The 24,290-nt window shown below is 44.9% G+C and overlaps 1 protein-coding gene across 2 annotated transcripts in view; it reads left to right on the top strand.

The window, feature by feature from the left end:
* The window catches only part of MND1 (meiotic nuclear divisions 1), a 267,374-nt gene that overhangs the window by 75,914 nt on the left and 167,170 nt on the right, over window positions 1-24,290 (top strand). Inside the window, exons 2-3 of one of the 2 annotated variants that reach the window (XM_063920523.1) lie at window positions 1,115-1,180; window positions 12,725-12,782. In XM_063920523.1, coding sequence (XP_063776593.1) covers window positions 1,115-1,180; window positions 12,725-12,782 — 124 coding nt within the window. The remainder of the gene's footprint in view (window positions 1-1,114; window positions 1,181-12,724; window positions 12,783-24,290) is intronic. The other variant, XM_063920524.1, reaches the window with a different exon arrangement.

Raw genomic sequence — 24,290 nt, 5'->3', positions numbered from 1 at the left:
TGAGCACAGTCAGATATATAATATATACATAGATGATGCAGGCATGCAGCACACTGGGCTGAGCAGTGCACACAGATATGGTATGTGACTGAGTCACTGTGTGTACCGTTTTTTTCAGGCAGAGAACGGATATATTAAATAAAACAACTGCACTGCTGGTGGTCACTGTGGTCAGTCACTAAACTCTGCACTCTCTTCTACAGTATCAGCCTCAGGTCAATCTCTCTCTCTCTCTCTCCTAATCTAAATGGAGAGGACGCCAGCCACGTCCTCTCCCTATCAATCTCAATGCACGTGTGAAAATGGCGGCGACGCGCGGCTCCTTATATAGAATCCGAGTCTCGCGAGAATCCGACAGCGTCATGATGACGTTCGGGCGCGCTCGGGTTAACCGAGCAAGGCGGGAAGATCCGAGTCGCTCGGACCCGTGAAAAAAAACATGAAGTTCGTGCGGGTTCGGATTCAGAGAAACCGAACCCGCTCATCTCTAGAAACCACTGTATTTCTTACAAGGCAGCGGCCCAATTAGAAAGAAACCCATTCTGGGTCTGTGTGCCATCGATAGCAACCCATTCTGGGTCTGTGTGCCATCGATAGCGGAGAACCATTGGATCTCTGCCGTCAATAGCAAAACCATCATCCATTAGCCATTAATCATCAATGCTTGATGGCCATCTCTACCTTGACACCCAAGTTTGAGATCCACTGAAGTAGGTGTCACAAAACTGTCCTGCAATGTCTTATGTCATTACATACTAACATTATTATAGTGTCACACAGCCATTCTAATTAAGTCGCCTGTGCTCAAACCTGCACTGTAAAGGCAGAGTTTAGGGAACCTTTGGTGTCACATGTTAAAGTAGCCTGTTATATTTGTAAATGTTATGTGCATTTTTATTTTCACTTTGATTGTCTTAAGGACTTTTGACCCTGTCGTACTTCTCACACTATCTGACTTTTCACCCTGTCAGCTTTCTGACTGTCGACCTAATTACTGTCTATCTTTTAACGGTCTATCAACTGCCTCCCCTACTAATACTTCTTGGAGTGCACACACCGCAAATAAAAAAAAACTCTAAAGGATAATATATTTGTTTTTGTTTTGTTTTTTCAGTCTAAAAAGAGGGGTCTTAGTGTTGAGGAGAAAAGAACGAAGATGATGGAGATATTTTTTGAAACTGTAAGTTTTGTTTGGTTACTTGGTTTTAGTAACAGAGGGGCAAATTTATTAAGCCTGGTGAAGTGATAAAGTGGAAGGTAGTAACGCACCAGCCAATCAGCTCCTAACTTCCTTGTTACAGGCTCGGTTTCAAAAATGACACTTAGGATCTGTTTGGCTGGTGTAACATAGTAACATAGTATCTGAGGTTGAAAAAAGACAATTGTCCATCGAGTTCAACCTATTTGTGGTGTCCTCTGCATGATGATTTGACTAAATAGTAACTATAATGCATGACTATGCACCATACCCCTGGATATCCTTATCCGATAGGAATTTATCTAACCCATTCTTAAAGGTGTTGACAGATTCCGCCATTACAACTCCCTCGGGCAGGGAATTCCAAACACGTATTGTCCTTACCGTGAAAAAGCCTTTACGCCGTATTGTGCGGAATCTCCTCTCCTCTAACCTGAGCGAGTGTCCACGAGTCCTCTGTGTTGATCTAACCAAAAACAGGTCCCGCGCAAGCTCTGAGTATTGTCCCCTTATATATTTGTAGATGTTGATCATATCCCCTCTTAGTCTCCGCTTTTCCAATGTAAACATGCCTAGTCTTTCAAGCCTTTCCTTGTATTCCATCGTCTCCATGCCCTTAATTAGTTTGGTCGCCCTCCTTTGTACCTTTTCAAGCTCCAGGATATCCTTTTTGTAGTACGGTGCCCAGAACTGTACACAGTATTCAAGGTGTGGCCTCACTAGTGATTTATATAATGGGAGTATAATACTCTCGTCCCTAGCATCAATACCCCGTTTTATGCATGCTAATATCTTATTAGCCTTCTTTGCTGCAGTCCTACTTTGGGTACTACTGCTTAGCTTGCTATCTATGAGGACACCTAAGTCCTTTTCCAGTACAGAATCCCCTAATTTTACCCCATTTAGTAGGTAGGTGTAATTTTTGTTCTTGTTACCACAGTGCATTACCTTACACTTGTCTGTGTTGAAGCGCATTCTCCATTTGGCTGCCCATGCTTCTAATTTAACTAAGTCGTTCTGAAGAGACTCGGCATCCTCCTCTGTATTTATAGCCTTACACAATTTGGTATCATCTGCAAAAATTGACACCATGCTCTCTAGACCTTCTGTTAGGTCGTTAATGAAAATATTGAACAATAGCGGTCCTAATGCTGAGCCTTGCGGCACACCACTTAGCACTTCAGTCCAAGTTGAAAAATATCCATTAACCACAACGCGCTGCTTCCTATTATCTAACCAGTTTTTGACCCAAGTGCATATTGTGCTTCCTAGCCCTGATTCTTGTAGCTTGTATATAAGTCTCATGTGTGGTACAGTATCAAACGCTTTGGCAAAGTCTAAAAAGATTACATCCACGTCTTTACCCTGATCTAGGTTTGCGCTTACTGTTTCATAAAAGCCAAGTAAGTTGGTTTGACAGGATCTGTCCTTCATAAACCCATGTTGATTCCTTTTAATGACCTTATTGGTTTCAAGGAACTTCTGAATACTATCTCTTAGAATACCTTCCAATACTTTCCCCACTATAGATGTAAGACTAACTGGTCTATAATTACCTGGTTCAGCTTTACTTCCCTTTTTGAATATAGGCACTACTTCCGCTATACGCCAGTCTTTGGGAACCATACCTGACATAACTGAATCCACAAAGATCAGAGATAGCGGTTTTGCCAGTTCAGAGTGAAGCTCCATTAGAACCCTTGGATGAATACCATCGGGCCCTGGTGATTTATTAATCTTTAAATGTTTTAATCGGTGACAGACTACTTCCTCGCTTAAATAAGTACCTATCAGTGTGATATTGTCCTTATTGAGATTGTGTGTCAGTCCCTGAATTGGGTCCTCTCTAGTGAATACTGTTGAAAAAAACTCATATAGTGTGTTCGCTATGTCATTATCATTTTTGCTTAAGACTCCCAACGTGTCCTTCAAAGGGCCTATACTCTCCTTTTTTTTTTTTTTTTTTATCACCTTCCACTTTATCACTTCACCAGGCTTAATAAATCTGCCCCACAGTCCTCAAGGACTAGCTCCACCCAAAATGTATATTTTGGCCAACATCCCCTTATCCAGACTAGCAGAACTGTAGGGGTATATAGTAGAAAACACTGCATGGAACACTCATGCCACATTCTTCTGTTCTCGGGCCCATAGCATGGTTCTGCTAGTTATCGGATGGAGGTGACTGTTAGCTAAAGGTGTTTTGGCTGGAGTGAGCCTTTAATGTGTCTTACAAAAACATATTTTCAATGTTATAAAAAATAAATTCTTAGAAACACTGAAAGTTCTCTAGCACTGAATCATTTGTTAGCAAACATGAACCGAGACCTACACTAAAAGCATAAAAATAATTTGCTAGTTTTGTAGAAATTGTACCTGCCGCTCTGTTTGGTCAGAATAGTAAAGGCAGGGGTGTGCCTATCGCTAGGAACATTTTTAGGAAGCTACTTCTGGAGCAGGCAAACAAACTCTATTAACTTAAAAACAAATAGAGGTCTGATGATGTAAATGTTTTAATAATTGTTAGAATTAAAAATAAACATTTACAATATACATTTTTTAAAGTGCAAACATCTACACAGTTGTTTATGCAGTTTGTATAACGGTGTGTACACACGATGAGATATTTGCTTGCGATTTTGACTATACAGGTAAAATCGCAAGGAAAGTTAGTGCAGATCGCAAGGTGAAAGTCCCTTTGCGATACCGATGCACGGTCCCGCAAGCTTAGATAGACTGTGCAGGCAAGTCAGTTTTGACTATCTAGTATAAAAGTATAGTCAAAATTGACAGCCAAAATCGCACATAGTCCATATCGCAAGCACAGTCATCTATGCTTGTGATACCGACCACAGTCCCCATCGCATAGTGAGAATCGGGCATAGCCCGAATCTCACCGTGTGTACACACTTTAAGTCATAGATATGCATTATTACAGTTTCACATCCCTCTCTAAAGGATATAATAAACCCATTTTCTCTGACGTCCTAGTGGATGCTGGGAACTCCGTAAGGACCATGGGGAATAGACGGGCTCCGCAGGAGACTGGGCACTCTAAAAGAAAGATTAGGTACTATCTGGTGTGCACTGGCTCCTCCCTCTATGCCCCTCCTCCAGACCTCAGTTAGATTTCTGTGCCCGGCCGAGCTGGATGCACGCACACTAGGGGCTCTCCTGAGCTCCTAGAAAGAAAGTATATGTTAGGTTTTTTATTTTACAGTGAGACCTGCTGGCAACAGGCTCACTGCAACGAGGGACTAAGGGGAGAAGAAGCGAACCTACCTGCTTGCAGCTAGCTTGGGCTTCTTAGGCTACTGGACACCATTAGCTCCAGAGGGATCGACCGCAGGACCCGTCCATGGTGTTCGTTCCCGGAGCCGCGCCGCCGTCCCAGAGGCTATATATGTGATAATTACCCCTGCCAGAATCCATAAAAAAGCGGGAGAAAAGTCTGCAAAAAAGGGGCGGAGCTATCTCCCTCGGCACACTGGCGCCATTTTCTCTTCACAGTGTAGCTGGAAGACAGCTCCCCAGGCTCTCCCCTGTAGTTTTCAGGCTCAAAGGGTTAAAAAGAGAGGGGGGGCACTAAATTTAGGCGCAATATTGTTTATACAAGCAGCTATTGGGGAAAATTCACTCAGTGATAGTGTTTATCCCTACATTATATAGCGCTCTGGTGTGTGCTGGCATACTCTCTCTCTGTCTCCCCAAAGGGCTGTGTGGGGTCCTGTCCTCAGTCAGAGCATTCCCTGTGTGTGTGCGGTGTGTCGGTACGGCTGTGTCGACATGTTTGATGAGGAGGCTTATGTGGAGGCGGAGCAGATGCCGATAAATGGGATGTCGCCCCCTGGGGGCCGACACCAGAGTGGATGGATAGGTGGAAGGTATTAACCGACAGTGTCAACTCCTTACATAAAAGGCTGGATGACGTAACAGCTATGGGACAGCCGGCTCAGCCCGCGCCTGCCCAGGCGTCTCAAAGGCCATCAGGGGCTCAAAAACGCCCGCTGCCTCAGATGGCAGACACAGATGTCGACACGGAGTCTGACTCCAGTGTCGACGAGGTTGAGACATATACACAATCCACTAGGAACATCCGTTACATGATCCCGGCAATAAAAAATGTGTTACACATTTCTGACATTAACCCAAGTACCACTAAAAAAGGGTTTTATGTTTGGGGAGAAAAAGCAGGCAGTGTTTTGTTCCCCCATCAAATGAGTGAATGAAGTGTGAAAAAGCGTGGGTTCCCCCGATAAGAAACTGGTAATTTCTAAAAAGTTACTGATGGCGTACCTTTTCCCGCCAGAGGATAAGTTACGCTGGGAGATATCCCCTAGGGTGGATAAGGCGCTCACACGTTTGTCAAAAAGGTGGCACTGCCGTCTTAGGATACGGCCACTTTGAAGGTACCTGCTGATAAAAAGCAGGAGGCTATCCTGAAGTCTGTATTTACACACTCAGGTACTAGACTGAGACCTGCAGATAGTGCTGCTGCAGCGTGGTCTGTAACCCTGTCAAACAGGGATACTATTTTGCGAACATAAGTCGTCGTCTTATATATGAGGGATGCACAGAGGGATATTTTGCCGGCTGGCATCCAGAATTAATGCAATGGCCATTCTGTCTGGAGGGTATTAGAGACCCGACACTGGACAGGTGATGCTGACTTTAAAAGGCACATAGAGCCTTATAAGGGTGAGGAATTGTTTGGGGATGGTCTCTGGGACCTCGTATCCACAGCAACAGCTGGGAAGAAAAAAATTTACCTCAGGTTTCCTCACAGCCTAAGAAAGCACTGTATTATCAGGTTACAGTCCTTTCGGCTTCAGAAAAGCAAGCGGGTCAAAGGCGCTTCCTTTCTGCACAGAGACGAGGGAAGAGGGAAAAAGCTGCACCAGTCAGCCAGTTCCCAGAATCAAAATTCTTCCCCGCTTCCTCTGAGTCCACCGCATGACGCGGGGGCTCCACAGGCGTAGCCAGGTACGGTGGGGGGCCGCCGCAAAAATTTCAGCGATCAGTGGGCTCGCTCACAGGTGGATCCCTGGATCCTTCAAGTAGTATCTCAGGGGTACAGGCTGGAATTCGAGGCGTCTCCCCCCCGCCGTTTCCTCAAATCTGCCTTGCCGACAACTCCCTCAGGCAGGGAGGCTGTGCTAGAGGCAATTCACAAGCTGTATTCCCAGCAGGTGATAGTCAAGGTGCCCCTACTTCAACAAGGACGGGGTTACTATTCCACACTGTTTGTGGTACCGAAACCGGACGGTTCGGTGAGACCCATTTTAAATTTGAAGTTCTTGAACACATACATAAAAAAATTCAAGTTCAAGATGGAATCGCTCAGGGCGGTTATTGCAAGCCTGGAGGAGGGGATTACATGGTATCCCTGGACATCAAGGATGCTTACCTACATGTCCCCATTTACCATCCTCACCAGGAGTTCCTCAGATTTGTGGTACAGGATTGCCATTACCAATTCCAAACACTGCCGTTTGGACTGTCCACGGCACCGAGGGTCTTTACCAAGGTAATGGCAGAAATGATGATACTCCTTCGAAAAAAGGGAGTTTTTAATTATCCCTTACTTGGACGATCTCCTTATAAAGGCGAGGTCCATGGAGCAGTTGTTGGTCGGAGTAGCACTATCTCGGGAAGTGCTACAACAGCACGGATGGATTCTATACATTCCAAAGTCACAGCTGGTTCCTACCACACGCCTGCTGTTCCTGGGGATGGTTCTGGACACAGAACAGAAAAAAAGTTTCTCCCGCAGGAGAAAGCCAAGGAGCTGTCATCTCTAGTCAGAGACCTCCTGAAACCAAAACAGGTATCGGTGCATCACTGCACACGAGTCCTGGGAAAAATGGTAGCTTCTTACGAAGCAAAATTCCATTCGGCAGGTTCCATGCAAGAACCTTTCAGTGGGACCTCTTGGACAAGTGGTCGGAATCGCATCTTCAGATGCATCGGCTGATAACCCTGTCTCCAAGGACCAGGGTATCTGTACTGTGGTGACTGCAGAGTGCTCATCTTCAAGAGGGCCGCAGATTCGGCATACAGGACTGGGTCCTGGTAACCACGGATGCCAGCCTTCGAGGCTGGGGAGCAGTCACACAGGGAAGAAATTTCCAAGGACTTTGGTCAAGTCAGGAGTCGTCCCTACACATAAATATTCTGGAACTGAGGGCCATTTACAATGCCCTAAGTCTGGCAAGGCCTCTGCTTCAAAACCAGCCGGTACTGATCCAATCAGACAACATCACGGCAGTCACCCATGTAAACCGACAGGGCGGCACAAGAAGCAGGATGGCGATGGCAGAAGCCACAAGGATTCTCCGATGGGCGGAAAATCACGTCTTAGCACTGTCAGCAGTGTTCATTCCGGGAGTGGACAACTGGGAAGCAGACTTCCTCAGCAGACACGACCGACACCCGGGAGAGTGGGGACTTCATCCAGAAGTCTTCCAACTGTTGTTAAACCGTTGGGAAAGGCCACAGGTGGACATGATGGCGTCCCGCCTAAACAAAAAACTAGATATTGCGCCAGGTCAAGGGACCCTCAGGCAATAGCTGTGGACGCTCTAGTGACACTGTGGGTGTACCAGTCGGTTTATGTATTCCCTCCTCTGCCTCTCATACCAAAGGTACTGAGAATAATAAGAATACGAGGAGTAAGAACGATACTCGTGGTTCCGGATGGGCCAAGAAGAGTTTGGTACCCAGAACTTCAAGAAATAATATCAGAGGACCCATGGCCTCTACCGCTCAGACAGGATCTGCTACAGCAGGGGCCCTGTCTGTTCCAAGACTTACTGCGGCTGCGTTGGACGGCATGGCGGTTGAATTCCGGATCCTAAAGCAAAAGGGCATTCCGGAGGAAGTCATTCCTACGCTGATAAAAGCCAGGAAAGAAGTAACCGCAAACCATTATCACCGTATTTGGCGAAAATATGTTGCGTGGTGTGAGGCCAGGAAGGCCCCAACAGAGGCATTTCAGCTGGGTCGTTTTCTGCACTTCCTACAGTCAGGAGTGACTATGGGCCTAAAATTGGGTTCCATTAAGGTCCAGATTTCGGCTCTGTCGATTTTCTTCCAGAAAGAACTGGCTTCACTGCCTGGAGTTCAGACATTTGTAAAGGGAGTGCTACATATTCAGCCCCTTTTTTGTGCCTTCTGTGGCACCTTGGGATCTCAACGTGGTGTTGAGTTTCTTAAAATCACATTGGTTTGAGCCACTTAAAACTGTGGATTTGAAATATCTCACAGGGAAAGTGGTCATGTTATTGGCCTTGGCTTCGGCCAGGCGTGTGTCAGAATTGGCGGCTTTGTCATGTAAAAGCCCTTATCTGATTTTCCATATGGATAGGGCAGAATTGAGGACTCGTCTCCAGTTTCTCCCTAAGGTGGTATCAGCTTTTCACTTGAACCAACCTATTGTAGTGCCTGCGGCTACTAGGGACTTGGAAGATTCCAAGTTACTGGACGTAGTCAGGGCCTTAAAAATTTATATTTCCAGGACGGCTGGAGTCAGGAAAACTGACTCGTTTTTTATCCTGTAGGCACCCAACAATGGGTGCTCCTGCTTCTAAGCAGACTATTGCTCGCTGAATTTGTAGCACAATTCAGCTGGAGCATTCTGCGGCTGGATTGCCGCATCCTAAATCAGTAACAGCCCATTCCACGAGGAAAGTGGGCTCATCTTGGGCGGCTGCCCGAGGGGTCTCGGCTTTACAACTTTGCCGAGCTGCAACTTGGTCAGGGGCAAACACGTTTGCTAAATTCTACAAATTTGATACCCTGGCTGAGGAGGACCTTGAGTTCTCTCATTCGGTGCTGCAGAGTCATCCGCACTCTCCCGCCCGTTTGGGAGCTTTGGTATAATCCCCATGGTCCTTACGGAGTTCCCAGCATCCACTAGGACGTCAGAGAAAATAAGATTTTACTCACCGGTAAATCTATTTCTCGTAGTCCGTAGTGGATGCTGGGCGCCCATCCCAAGTGCGGATTGTCTGCAATACTTGTATATAGTTATTGCCTAACTAAAGGGTTATTGTTGAGCCATCTGTTGAGAGGCTCAGTTATATTTCATACTGTTAACTGGTATAGTATCACGAGTTATACAGTGTGATTGGTGTGGCTGGTATGAGTCTTACCCGGGATTCAAAATCCTTCCTTATTGTGTCAGCTCTTCCGGGCACAGTATCCTAACTGAGGTCTGGAGGAGGGGCATAGAGGGAGGAGCCAGTGCACACCGGATAGTACCTAATCTTTCTTTTAGAGTGCCCAGTCTCCTGCGGAGCCCGTCTATTCCCCATGGTCCTTACGGAGTTCCCAGCATCCACTACGGACTACGAGAAATAGATTTACCGGTGAGTAAAATCTTATTTTTTATAGTGCCTTCCCCCCACACTGTCCTTATTGCTTTATGCCAGGTACTGTAGTATTTTGTTTCATTTGTTTATGACATAATAGATCTTTTTATAACAACATGCTACCTAGAATGTCATTGTGTGGTACAAATAGTGGCCAAGTGGTATAATTCAGTGCAAATAGTATCATATTCAACAAAGTTACCAGAAATATATTCTACGTTTGAGTCTTTACTCATATTTTAAGTACTGAGAGGAACTGTAAATGTGCATCGTAAAGTAGCAAATGTATGTTTTTTATGTATGTTTGGGTTTTTTCAAGTCAGTGTGTTGTCCATTTCTTTCAGTCTTCTGCAGTATTTTTCTGAACACTATTTAGCAGACAAATACTGTCCAACTTCTGTGCTGTAGAAGTCCAGAGGATTTTTTTTTTATAACTTTGTTAAGGCCAGATCTATAATATGAAATAATCTTTCATAATAGAACCACATTATCTAGTGTAGATAAAATAGAAGCATTTCCTGTATTTACTGGTTCTCTTCAATGGGGAGTCATAAACTATATTTTCAATACTAAACAATAATTTATATACAGGTACTGATGTAAACATCCAGCACATAGAACAAGAAGCATCACTTCTTTTTATCTTTGAATACTGCAGTTTCATCCAGCATGTGGAATTAGAAGCTGTAGTGCGCATTTATGCATAACTGTCTTAAGACATAGTAAAAGAGACCAGGCAGTCTTCAGATTGGCACAATGTCACACAATGAAGCTTACTGAAACTTCTGGTATTCTTCTTTCAGCAATAACAGTTCCAGTGTTGACATTTCTGATTACAGTGGATTCAGGCAGCGGTTGTCTGAATGTGGCTCTTGGGGTGCCAGTTGGACTGCACTCCTTTTAGACCATAACAAATATTGTACACCTATGATTTGTACAGAGGACACACATTTTCTTTTCTGTGACTATGGCCATGGACACATAGCAGTCGTTATATCCATAAACCCTCCATCCAGAACGGAAGAGATGTATACTTGCACAGAGATCATTGATCTTTATTTAGTAACAGACTGGCTGCACAGATGGGGGTTTTATAGAAACAGATGTCATAGCAGGGCTGTGGGAAAGTAGAACATGTTCTTATTTCCTCCCATTCCTTCTCAGCAATCAGTCTGCATTAGGAGCCTGTGTGCATGGCCTGTCCTTTACTCTGTGGACATCAATAATATCTATTTGTTCTTCGTCTCTGTCCTCATAAACTGAAAGAGAGCAGAGGCCAAAATAAAATGATTGTGTGTGCATGGTCTTTGGCTGTGCCCCTGATTTTTTTCTTTTAGAGAAATTCATAAGTGCTCAAGAACTTTACCCTACACATAGACATCAGTGGGATCTCCTTCCTGCCACACTATCTCCTGCTGTACAAATACAGTGTGCAGTGTTTTCTAAGTGTGAGCATTAAGACTTTCCATTGCGGACTGTGGGCCTAATTCAGACCTGATCGCTGCTGTGTGTTTTCACACAGCAGCCTATCAGGTCTGAACTGCACATGCGCCGCCGCCGCAGTGCGCTGGCACATGCCAGAGAGCCGACGGCCGTCTCAGCCTGATTGATGGGCAGAGGCGGTAGCTGGGCGGGCCTGTAGCGTTTGGCCGCCCATTTAGGGGCGCAATCCAGGCAACGCAGGCGTGCCTGGACTGTGCGCGGGGCGGGCCGCGGCAGCTGCATGATGTCGCACGTAGCCACTGTGACCCTGACAGCGACGAGTAGCTCCCTGCAGGAGCTGCGCTGGTAGGGAGCTACTCTTCAGGTACAAAAGCATCGCATATCTTTTGTACTTGTGCGGCGGGTATGGGCCTGACATGCGGGGCGGACTAGCCCTGTGCTTGGGTGTCCCCCCGCATGTCAGGGAAGCTGATCGTAGATGTGCTAGATTTAGCACCTATACGATCAGGTCTGAATTAGGCCCTGAGTGCACTGTGTAGAGGCCCGTACACACTAGCCAACATAGCAAACAATATCATTTACTATATTGCCTATTGTGTATGCTGCTGACAACGGCACTAGGGAGGCCAATCCTGGGATCGGGATCCTGTGATTTAAGGCCAAATTCAATCCCAGGATTGGAAGCTCCAATCCCAGAGATTGAGGGATCAGTTCTGAGCGTCCTCAGGACGCTCAGACGCTGCCCGAATCCACAGCGCATCGTGAGAGGTCACGCTGCGGCGTCACATGCCTCTGGGAGCCGCCGGGAGAGCAGCTGCCTCTGGTGTTTGGTGAGTTATGTGTGCGGCGAGGGGGGCGGCCACACAGGGAACTGGGGATCCCGGGATTGAAAAAATAGCCCGAGATTGGCCTCCCTAAACGGCACCCTCGGTGTCGGTCATGCATACAGCACAATTTGAACTCACTGTCCAAAACTGCATGCCTGGCCCGCTCGCGGCATGACGTCACTGTGCGATACCGCACAGTGTGTCTGCCTACATCGGGCGTCCCAGACCGGGATGGGGACACACTAGGCGATGTAGCTCTAACTGTAACTCTAACAAGTAATTTGAAAGCAGATATTACTTGCTTGATTAACACTCTGCTCTGTTTACATGCGGACTTACCCACTTACTATCTGCTGCTTGTTGGACTAACATCTTGAAATAGTTATATGTGGGTTTAATAATAATCATACATCTGATTATGCTTGCTAAATCTGTGATATTGAAAGCATAGTAAATTTTATGATTTGATCCTCATCGGGACTGTGGTAAAATATAGTACATATGGATGCTAATTTTATGGTACTAATGTGCTTTATCTAGATTCCGTATCTGGAATTATTTTAAATACTTGGTATTGTTTTATATCTGTTATTATTATTTGTATATTGATACTGGCCAGTATCTTACTGTATTAATTGTGTATATTTCAAAGTAAAAATTAATTTTATACAAAGTGAGAAGCGCTGTCTTATTGGTTGTCTGGTTTTCTTTACATTTTGGGGAAATTAGGATCAGTTCCCCGAGATCAGCTGCTCTCACTTTGTAAGTCACAGCGCCAAGTGTATATATTGGTATCACTCTATAAGACTTTGCTGATGTGTTACACCGGTATAAGATAATTTAAGGAAGGTTGAAAAACTTCTCTATTGTTTTTCTGCTTGCAGAAGGATGTATTCCAACTAAAGGACCTAGAGAAAATTGCCCCAAAGGAGAAGGGAATTAGTAAGTTTATTTCTATAATGACTTATGTATTTATGTTTCCATAGCCGTATTTTTAAGATTCAAAGGGGGCTTGGGGGTCATTCCGACCTGTTCACATGCAGCGGCTTGTCGCTGCGGTGCGAACGGGTCCGCAATGCACTTGCGCAGCAGCCGCAGTGCGCGTGCACGACGTTGCCCGGCGACAGGGGTTACCGGGTTACGTCGCGTCCTACGAAGGAAGCGGTTGCAGAGCCGACCGCAAAGGAGATTGACAGAAAGAAGGCGTACCTGGGCGGATCCGGACCGTTGGAGACTGTTTTCGGGGAGTGGAGAAGAAAACACAGACGTTTCCAGCAGAACGGAGGGTGGATGTCTGACGTCAAAGCCGGCCCCAGCATCGCAGGGATCGTCGCACAGGGTAAGTATGTCCAGGCCTAGTCTACTTTTGCTTGAATTTTTTTTAGCTTAGCAGGGCTGCACATGCGATCGCAGCCCTGCTAAGCTAAAATACACTCCCCCATAGGCGTGGACTAGTTGATCGCAGCAGCAGCAAAAAGTTGCTGGCTGCGATCAACTTGGAATGACCACCTTGGTCCGCACATTATAATGTCCAAATACATTTAAGCACTTAACTGGCTAATATTTTTATACAAATGTTTCTTTATTGAAGCATGACAAATACGAGTACAGAATCAATTAATTACTTGCAATATAAATACAATATAACAAAAAATGGTGTCAACAAGGACATAAGCCTGACAAAATGGTGTGAACCCGGATCCACATCCCTCACTTCCTTCCTTACACATTTATGAGAAGAAAAAAAAAAAGGTAACTAAGGCAGAGGTTAACCATGATCTAATCATTGGTGAGGGAAATCTTGAGAATAGACATGTCTTTCATACCATAGCATGGTCTTAAAACACTTCCAAATTTGTTCCTTGAGTGATTGGGAGAGGGTCTCTATGTAACTTTCCCATGTCTCGAAAAATCTCTCTGAGAACCACTCCTTTTGTAACGACGCCTCCATCCACTCCATTCTAAAGATATGAAAGGCAGAATTCACATTTCAAGGATACATTTCTTAGCTACAGCTGGATGATAGGTCGACACAGTCAAAAGGTCATTAGGTTCAAATGGTCAACACAAGTTTTATTTTTTATTTTCTTTCATTTGTTTTTGTTTTTTCATTTTCTTCAACTTTTTCATCATTTACCATCCATGTGGACTACAATTGGGAATAGTAACCTGTGCTGAAGTTAGGCACGTTGCCCGAAGCGTGGCAAGTGAAGCGAGTCCGCGTGGGTACGTTTCCACTAATTTGGTTTTCAAATGGTTAAATGTACAAAAGGACACAAAAAAATCCAACCATTTTTATGATCAACCTAATGATCCACACCCAGCAAGGGGCAGGTGATCCTAAATATCGCTTATGACTCACTGCTGACTTGGGGAGGCAGAATAAGCAGGGGGAGGTGCGGCTGCTGCAGTGCAATCAGCAGCTCAGGTTATAGGATAGGAACACTTACCAGCCTATCTCAATCACGGTATCCGTTCACATGGTCGACCATGTTATGGTCGACAGTCATTAGGTCGACCACTGTTGGTCGACATTGACATGGTCGACATAGACACATGGCCGACACATGAAAAGGTCGACATTAGTTTTTTTCTTTTGGGGAACTTTTCCATACTTTACGATCCACGTGGACTACGATTGGAACGGTAATCTGTGCCGAGCGAAGGCACCATGCCAGAAGCATGGCGAGCGAAGCGAGCCATGCGAGGGGACGCGGTGCACTAATTGGGGTTCCCAGTCACTTTACGAAAAAAAGACACCAAAAAAAGTTAAAAAACTCATGTCGACCTTTTCATGTGTCGACCTTTCACGTGTCGACCATTTTCATGTGTCGACCATGTGTCCATGTCGACCATGTCAATGTCGACCAATAGTGGTCGACCTAATGACTGTCGACCATAACATGGTCGACCATTCATACCGGAGCCCTCAATCACCACCCTTGTATGAATAATAAATCCATGAACTGGTTCTCAGCTTACACAATCCTGTCAGGATTTCATTTTGCAGTGGATAACATACAGTTGAAAAGAAAATAATATATATAGTGCAATAAGATAAAGATAAAATGTGCACAAAGTTTTAGTCAGTGCAATATCCTACTGATGAAGTCCTGGTGAAGAGAAGAAAGACGAAACGCATTGAGGCTGTTTCGCACTCCTGCTCTGGAATCCATATGCTGGTGTCTTTCCTTGAGCTTAGATAAGCTTTTATTGCACTAACCAAAAATATGTGCACATTTTATCTTGTAAGCTTAACTTATTATTTTTTGTGTTTGTGTGTAATACATTTTATAAAAACATTGCTCTATATATTTTTTTTTCTTTTTCAACTGTATATTATCCATTGGGATAGGCGCATTTTGCCACTTTTTTACTAATTGCCTGCTTTGTGTTCCCTGGACTCCACTCGGCTGTAGAGGGACTCGCCGTCGGGGGGAAAGCTGCGGTGCCTGGCCTGGCCACAGGAACCTTCACCGCCTGCTGCCGGGAGCACCAACACAGATCAGCAACTTAGTTGCTTCCAGGAGGAGAAGCAGGAGAAGCATTACCTGCAATCCTCCCCATTCCAAGCACCACCGGCCCACTCCCACATCCGCGGCACCACCGCAGCCGCCCCTATCCCAAACACGATGGATCCGAACCACCTCCCCCACATGCGGTACCCATGCACCTGCCCCTTCCCCACACGCAGCACCCCCCCCCCCCCATCCACCCCTCCCCCACCCACGATTGCTCCGGATCCCCTCCCCTACCTGCAGTGCAGCCCAGTGTCAGTGCATTGAACACTGCTCTCAACTCCAACACATTGATTGGTAAGTGAGCTTCTGCCAGGCTCCATCACCCCTGGAATGAGTGTGGGTTGGTTACAGCTCTCCAGCCGTGGAGGCTGACATCTGTTGTGAGCAGCACCTAGTTGGGGATCCAGAAGGGTCATCCCCTGTCCTGCTGCTGGTTGTGGAGACACCAAGTCAGTGAAAGTCTAACATCCGGAGTCAGAGTTACCATTTTTGACTTGATGTAAATATGCTGACCATTCCACTTGCCAAGAATCAGCCGCGAAACTGTCCAAATCGACCATGTTGAACGTGGACACCATCAGACCGAGAACCTGCATTGCTGAATGAACGGACGCTCGAGGACGGTGAAGGACCTGGCATATTTTGTTCCTCAGGTACAGTTCTTGATTGGTGCTAGGAAAAGTAATTGACTTAGAGAGTCCAGAAGTGCTCCCAGGTGTAACATCCGCTGTGACGGTATAAGGGAGGACTTTTTCCAATTTATCAGCCATCCGTGACATTGCAGGAAGTCTACTGCAAGTTTGAAATGACGGAGGAGAACCTCGCGTGAGTTCGCCAGAATAGCAGGTCGTCCAGGTAGGGAAAATTCTGATTCCCAGACGATGAAAGTATGCTGCCATGACCTTGGTAAATACCCTGGGAGCCGTAGCTAGGCCAAATGGCAGTGCCTGGAACTGATAATGTTGGTTGCAAATAGCAAACCACAGGAATCGCTGATGCGAGAGTGCAATAGGAATATGCAGGTATGCATCCTGTATATCCAGGGAAACCATAAAGTCCCCAGGCTCCATGGCCAAAACTATGGATCGCAGGGTTTCCATGCAAAACTTGGAAACTTTCACAAACCTGTTTAAGGATTTGAGATTGGGAATCGGCCAGTGGGACCTGTTGGGCTTTGGTACCAGGAATAGGATCGAATAGTAGCCTCTTCCCCGTTGAGACTGAGGAACTGGTACTATCACCCCAGAGTGTAGAAGCAAGTTGACCACGTTTTTTTTAATTTTTTTATAATTTCTTTTTATTGAAGCATCATTGGGTCAGTTCAACAACATTGTGGTACATCGGTTCAACATTTGCAAAAAGTAGGTCCATCAGCATACAGTATCACATGTATCAAATTATCGTGCTATCATTAAATAAAACATTTTCACATTAATGTTGTAAAGCACATTTGTATTCATCTATCCACGTTAGATGAGAATAAAAGTCAAATCAAACATAATCTATGTGAATGTCTGCCGTGCCACCAGAGCCCCACCCCTCCCCCCGTCATCACCCCGGACACTTCATGTTTTGCATAAAATACCCCATCCGAGATCTGACACCAACTAAATTGTAATATCACAGAGAAATCGGAGGGTCATTAGCGGCCACCTGCGTCATATACCATACTGTATCTTTAAAGCTGTTATGGATTTGGGTCCTTAACGGAAGTGATAGGGTAGCTATATATGACTCCCATGTTAGAAAGAACCTCTCAACTTTGTTTTCTCTATCCAGCACCACCTCCACCCACTGCATTCTAAATAGATAGTGTAGTTTAGCTTTAAAAAGTGCCAACAGTGGCTGAGAGGGTTGTAACCAAGTCTGTAAAATGGTTTTGCAGGCCGCTGCTCCTATAGCCAGCAAGAGCCTCTTGCCCCCGTGTGATGTACGGATATTAGGGGGGAGCATACCAAACAGGGCCCATTCAGGTGTCATAGGGATATAGCTGACCAAGTTATCAGCCGAATATTTCCTGACCTGCGTCCAAAAACCTCGAATTACGGGGCACTCCCAAAGACAGTGAAATAAATCCGCTGAGTTAGCTCCACATTTATAACAGTTGGAATTTAGTGAATTGCCTATCAAGAAACTTCTGTTAGGGGACAAGTAAGCTCTATGCAGTATGTTTAGAAACATAGTTGTATATGGAGAGTAAGGCAATAGAGCACATGCTCTGGTGTGAGAACGAAGTATATCATTTGATGATATGTTTGGAAGTCGTGAAAGCCATGGAGCTAGGTTCGTAGAGGATTTGTCTGGTATAAACACTTGCCGTATGCAATTGTACGTTAAGGAAATGGCTTTTTGTGTCAAGCTTTGATTTTGTAGTAATGTGTCTAGTGGGTTGTTCCAGTCCAACATTGTGAAGGGACGTATAGTAGAGCTAATATAGTGTTGGGCCTGTAAAAATGCAATAGGGTAGGCCGCCACCCAGGGGTGTCGTTCCCTAGCTTCCTGGAACGCGGAAGGCCTCTTTGCCGATGCACAGACCAAATCCCTCACGGTCCCCACACCCAGGGCCTGCCAGCTAAAAAATGGGTTGGAAGCCTGCCCATTCTGAAATTCAGGATTATCTACAAAGGTGAGAAAGAGAGATTTGTATGCGTTTAATCAAAATTTGTGTCTTAGTACATGCCAAGTTTTCCTGGTGTGCCAAAGTAGTGGGTTATCACGTATTACCGATGAGATTTCGCAGTCATGTACGTGAAGAAAACTTGTAAGGTTAATTCCTTCCAAAAATTCCTTTTCTAGTGATGTGTTCGCATAAAGATCTCGGCCATTTAGCCAATCTTTAATGTATCTGGTGTGCGCTGCGTATGAGTATAATTGGACATCAGGAAAATTTATCCCCCCATTATTTTTCATTTGTTGTAGCTTGTTTAGTCCTATCCTCGGGTGTTTACCCTTCCAAATAAATTGTCTAAAACTACGGTTAATCGACTTTACGTCTCTGTTCGAGATAACATAAGGGAGTGCCTGTATTAAAAACATCAATTTTGGGAATGAAATCATTTTTATAAGGTTTGCTCTACCTAAGTATGACAACCATAGCCCCTTCCATCCGTCTAACTCTGATGCTATAGAACGAATAACAGTGGAAAAGTTGAGACTGTAAAGGAGAAAGGGATTATGTGAGATTTTAACCCCAAGGTAAGTAAAGTGTTGATGTGCCCACATTATTGGGATAGTGGATTTAAAAGGAACGCGAGAGGGGGGAGTTCCAAGACGCAGCGCCACCGATTTAGACGTATTGACTTCAAAGCCGGATACCCTTCCATACTTAGTCAAGAGAGAGAATATCCTATCTAGGGATTCTACTGGGTCCCCAACAAACAACAAAATGTCGTCTGCAAAAGCGGTTAACTTTATTTCCTTTTGACCAATCTGAATTCCCTTAAAGTAATCTCCCCCTTGAAAAAGTCTAAGTAATGGATCTATAGCTAAGTTGAATAAAATAGGGGAAAGGGGGCAACCCTGTCTGGTACCCCTAGACATCATTATAGGGTTACTACTGTATCCATTTATTACTAGAGAGGTGGAGGGAGTGGTATAGATGTATTTTATAAGATTAATGAACACTGGATCGAATTGCCGTGCATGAAGGATTCCAAACAAGTGTGGCCATAAAACAGTATCAAACGCTTTGGTCGTATCCAAATTCAAGAGAATATTTTGGGTGTGTGATTCTCCATGAGATTTTACTACCGCTGCTATCGCTGTTCGAATTCCTTTGACTAGATGTTTATGGCGAACAAATCCCAACTGGTGGTCAGTGAGAATTTGCGGAAGCAGCAGCTGGAGTCTATCCGCCATAATTTTGGTTAGTATTTTAATGTCTGTGTTAAGTAGCGTAATTGGTCTATACGAATCGATTTGCTGGGGATCGCGCTGTGGTTTGGGAATCATGATTGTGTTTGAGTTGTTGAAATGAGGAAAAAATGTACTGTTGTGTAGAATTTCATTAAACAGTTCACCCAAAGCAGGTGCTATGTGTCCCTGAAGTATTTTGTAATATTCATTAGATAACCCATCTGGGCCTGGTGATTTGTGTAATTTTAGCTTCGAAATGGCATTAGTTATTTCTTCAAGTGTGATGTCCTGTTTGAGTGCTTCATTTTGTGAATTAGACAATTTGGGAAGGTTTGCTTCAGACAAAATACTATCATGTAATGTCTGATCAAATGGACGTGCATCGTACAGATTAGAAAAGTATGCTTCGAAGTGTGCTAGGATACGTGAGGTTGTTGTGTCAATGGAAGATGAGTTCGGGTCTTTAATGGCAGTGATCAATCTCTTTGGGGCGCTCAGTTTGGACATGGTGGCCAACAATCGTCCGGTTTTATTGCCCCACCTAAAGTATTTAGATTTGGAGAAAGTCAAATCGCGCTGTGCCTGGGACAGCAGAAAATCATCCAACATCTGTCTTGCCTGTGTGTATAACTGTCTATTATCTGGGGAAGGGGAATCTATGTATGTTCGCAAAGCAGCCGTCAGTGAAGCATGAAGAGCTTGATATTGCGCAGAGACTTTCTTTTTCCGTTTGGAGATATACTCCATTATGCTTCCTCTCATAGTAGCTTTAGATGCTCCCCAGAATATAGTTGGTTTCTCCCAAAAATCAATGTTGTCGTCAGTAAAAGTCATCCAACTATTTGTTAGAAAAAGACGAAAGTCTTCCGATTTATATAAGTAAGTCGGGAATCTCCAAGGCTTAAAGTTCCCGGCTGACGTAGATCTGGTGAGATGAAGTGTAATTGGGGCATGGTCGGAGACCAAGATGTTATGGATGTCTGCTTTTAGAACACGTGACACCAAGGGGTCACCTATGAGAAAGGAGTCTATTCTAGACCATGAGCCATGTACTGTTGAGAAAAAGGTATAAGAATGGTCAGTTGGGTTAAAGAGCCTCCAAATGTCACTAAGCTGTAGTGTTGTCTTGAGGAAATGTCTTTGTGTGTAAGAAGCTGATGAAGGGTTCTGTGGGACAGGCTGTTTATCGATCCTTGGGTCATCTACTGAATTAAAGTCTCCCGCAAGTACTAGGAGACCATTCTGTCGCTGCGCTAGGGTTTGAGCCAAGGATTGTAAGAACTCTGAGGTTGATACATTAGGTGCATAGATATTAACTAGTGTGTAATTTGTTCCCCATATGATTGTGTCTAAAATTATAAATCTTCCTTCAGAGTCAAGTATAGAATTAGTGATAGAATATTGGACATCTTTCTGAAATAGGATCGACACTCCCCTGGTTTTGTTGCGGAATTTAGATGAAACGCATTCGCCCAGCCATGGAGCCCGCAGTGTCGATTCGCCTCCCGCCTCCCAATGTGTCTCCTGCAGAAATATAACATCTGGATGAAATTTGCGTAAGTGGTTCACCACTCTCTTTCTCTTAATGGGAGAGTTGAGGCCTCCCACATTCCAGGACACCAGCTTTAGAGGAGCAGGGGTATTCAAAGAGGGGATGGGTTGAGGATTAGATTGCATTATCCGATACCCATTTTGGGAAACCGTCTTGCCGTGTGATATGTGCATGTTGGAAGAACCCCTCCGTCCCAGCCATCGGAAGGGGTCGAGTAACTAGGGGGACAGGGGGAGGGTGTAGGCCCCGGCAGCTCCGACTTAACAAACAAATAATGCTTCAATTCACATTTTCTAAATTTTCCGTAATCGAACATCTTAAGGGTGGCCAATACGCTTAGAGCATTGACACCCATGAACATATACCAAAAAAACATGAGAAGTAGAAGAACAAAAACAAAATAAAAACCAAACATCAGGTCATCTCGAGTAGCCTTGTAATATCTACTGGCATTATATCTAAATATGCATTGTTAAATCAACCACTGTATAATTAGCGATCAGATGGTCCCCCTGCATGAAATACCCTATCAAAGTGTGTTTTAGCCAATGTCGGGTCAGAGAAAAATACGTCGCGGCCATTTTCCTGCACCCGCAGTTTAGCCGGGTATAATAGTTGGAATCGTGTACCGCTGTCATGGAGTAATTTGCATACTTCTACAAATTCCTTCCTTTTTTGGGAAACAGAGGCCGAAAAATCTTGGAAGATTAAAATTTTTGACCCATTTACTTCTAATCGTGAGATTTTACGATAAGCACCCAGAGTTGCCTCTTTCATGCGGTAGTCTAAGTATTTGGCTATAACAGGCCGTGGTCTAACCGCCGAATCGGGTCTTTCTGGTCCCAATCTGTGTGCCCGTTCAATGTGCCCTAGGTAAGGGGAATCTTGGGTCCCTAGTTCTTTGGGGAGGTCAACTGTGAGGAACTCAAGGAGTTTAGGACCCCTAACCGTTTCAGGGATGCCAATGAAACGGAGATTATTTCGTCTATGACGATTTTCCATATCATCAACCTTAGCCTGGAGATTTTGGATGGAGGAGGTCTGGGTATCCACCAGTCGTTGTATTGAATCTACACGGTCCTCCGAATCACTGGTCCTTTGCTCCAAGGAAGCAATACGAGTAGTATTGGTATCTATTTTAGCTAAGGCCGCATCGAATGCAGTTTATAAGGTTTCTAATTTTTTATCAATTAATGGCATGATAATTTTTGAAATTTCCTGGGCTGTTTCTGCGGCCGAGGGAACCTTTGGGACCTGAGTGGGAGAGGAGGGGGCGCTTAAAGAATCATCCTCTTCTGAGTTATGCACTGGAGAAGAAGGAGCAGTAGCTCGTCCTTGGTTATTTTTGGATTTCCCCGTCCTTGTGTTCGCAGAAGAATGTTGGGATTTTTGGGAATTTGTTCTGTTATAATATTTATCCATTGTTCTCTACCTCTGTCACTATTTGCAGTTGATTTGAGCAAAAGGAATATCTGCCTTTGCAGTAAATGTTTGCAGGTTCAAAAAAGGCTACTCGAAATATATAAGCTGGCCTACATGCCGTTTGGAGGATCTACTAAATAAGAAAGAATTCTCAGTGGAAAGACTATAAGACTGTAGGATCACACTGCTGTTATGTTATGTTTCAAACTCAATCAAATAATATACACGGCTATTTGTCAGAGAGACACCAAATGTCGCTGTTGCATAGGCTGTGTGTTCCACCTATATATGCTATATGGTAAATTCGTCCAGTTCAAGCATGTATCCTTAACCTCAGCTTATAGCAAGGCAATGAGTGGATTATTGAGATTTTAGAATGCTAGGCACACTGAAAAAATCCTTTGTGCACAACCTCCCAAGCATTGTTATACGCCCACCACGGCTGAGACCCCGCCTACTGGTAACTCGGGCAAAAGGGTTATCTGCTTATGCAGTACTTGTGTGCAGATTTGAAAAAGACCACTCAAAAGATTAAGTTAGACCTACATGCTGGGCGAAGGATACATTGAACACGAAATAACTCTTAATGTAGTAACAATAAGACTGAAGGGTCCCACTGCGGTTGTGTTATGTTTCAAAATCAATCAAGCAATATACACAGCCGTTTGTCAGAGAGACACTAGATGTCTCTTATTGCCCAAGCTACATGTACTACCTGCTCATCCTATATAGCACATTTTAGAGCACTGGTATAGCTCAAACATGCATCCTGAGTAACATCCCATAACAAAGCGATGAGTGAATTGTTGATAAAAGCTACTTAAGTCTACTTAGTAGATCAAGTTAGGCCTGCATGCTGCGTGAAGGATACATTGAATAAGAAATAGCACTTGATGGAAAAACAATAAGACTGTAAGATCACACCGCAGTTATGTTATGTTTCAAAATTAATCAAGTAATATACACAGCTATTCGTCAGAGAGACAGTAGACGTCGCTGTTGCATAGGCTGCGTGTACTATCTATATAACCTGTATAACAAACTTTATAGGACTAGTGATTTTCAAACAAGCATCCTCAACCTCAGCTCATAAGAGATCAGTGAGTGGATTATTAGCGTTTGAAACTCTAGGTATACAGAAAAACCCTTTGTGTACAGACCCCTAAGGAGTACCATCCACCTGTAACAGCTGAGTGTGGATGAACAGAGTAAAATATATGCAGTTCAAGCTGCCTTGAGGATAGGGTTATATGTCTCAGCGTAGCGCCAAGAAGGAATTACAGGCATGTAAAGTACCTCAAAAGCCCAACAGTCAAACCTGCCCCGTTGTAGGCTTGGGCCAGCAGAGCTTAAGTTTATATCCAGAGTCCTGTATATGTCCGAGGGTAGCAATGAAACCCTTCTAAAAAAAAAAGAATAGAGAAGGTAGCAGGGAGGGAAGATAGAATATTTGGTAAGGTGATGTAGGGTGGGGTATGGAAAACACAGTAGGTAGGGAGGTTCAAAGAAATGGGAAGGTTGAGAAAAGGATGTTAGTTAAGAGATAGACAAACAATATTAGTACCCTGCAGGGGTAGAGATGCAGCCAAATAGCCAGGGTCCTTCTCACTTCCAGCAGCACCGCGTCAGCTCCCCCAATCTCGGCAACACGACCCCGGAGGGTAGTTCAGACTGGGGCAAAGTAGAGGTAAGCGGCTCCCTCTCCTCACTTCAGCATGCAGTCGGCCCGGGGACTTCCATGAAGATTCGTCTGCAGGGTTATGAGAGAGCACAGCGTGCTCGGAGATCCGCCAAGCCCACTCTCCGTCCGCCTCAGGGTCCACCGCCGCTCCACAGGGCCGCCAGCACAGAGTCGCCCGAGTCGCCTGAGCGTTCCACTCCGTTAGTTCCCCTTTGGAAGAATATCAGCCGGTCCGGGATTCGTGTGGCAGAGACAGCGCAGGGAGCCGCTCCAGCGTTTTCCCCGACAGGGTATCACGGGGAGAGGGGGGGGGGGAGACGGGCCGCGCTTCTCCCTCCGGTGATCAACCCGGCAAGTCCGGACCTCGATGCCGGCAGACCGCGGGATGACAGGGGATCCAACAAGCGGGGGTAAGCGGC

Source organism: Pseudophryne corroboree, chromosome 1 (assembly GCF_028390025.1).
Source record: "Pseudophryne corroboree isolate aPseCor3 chromosome 1, aPseCor3.hap2, whole genome shotgun sequence".
Taxonomy (NCBI): Eukaryota; Metazoa; Chordata; class Amphibia; order Anura; family Myobatrachidae; genus Pseudophryne; species Pseudophryne corroboree.
The sequence above is the reverse complement of the archived record's forward strand: the minus strand, read 5'-3'. Positions and strand labels throughout refer to the sequence as shown.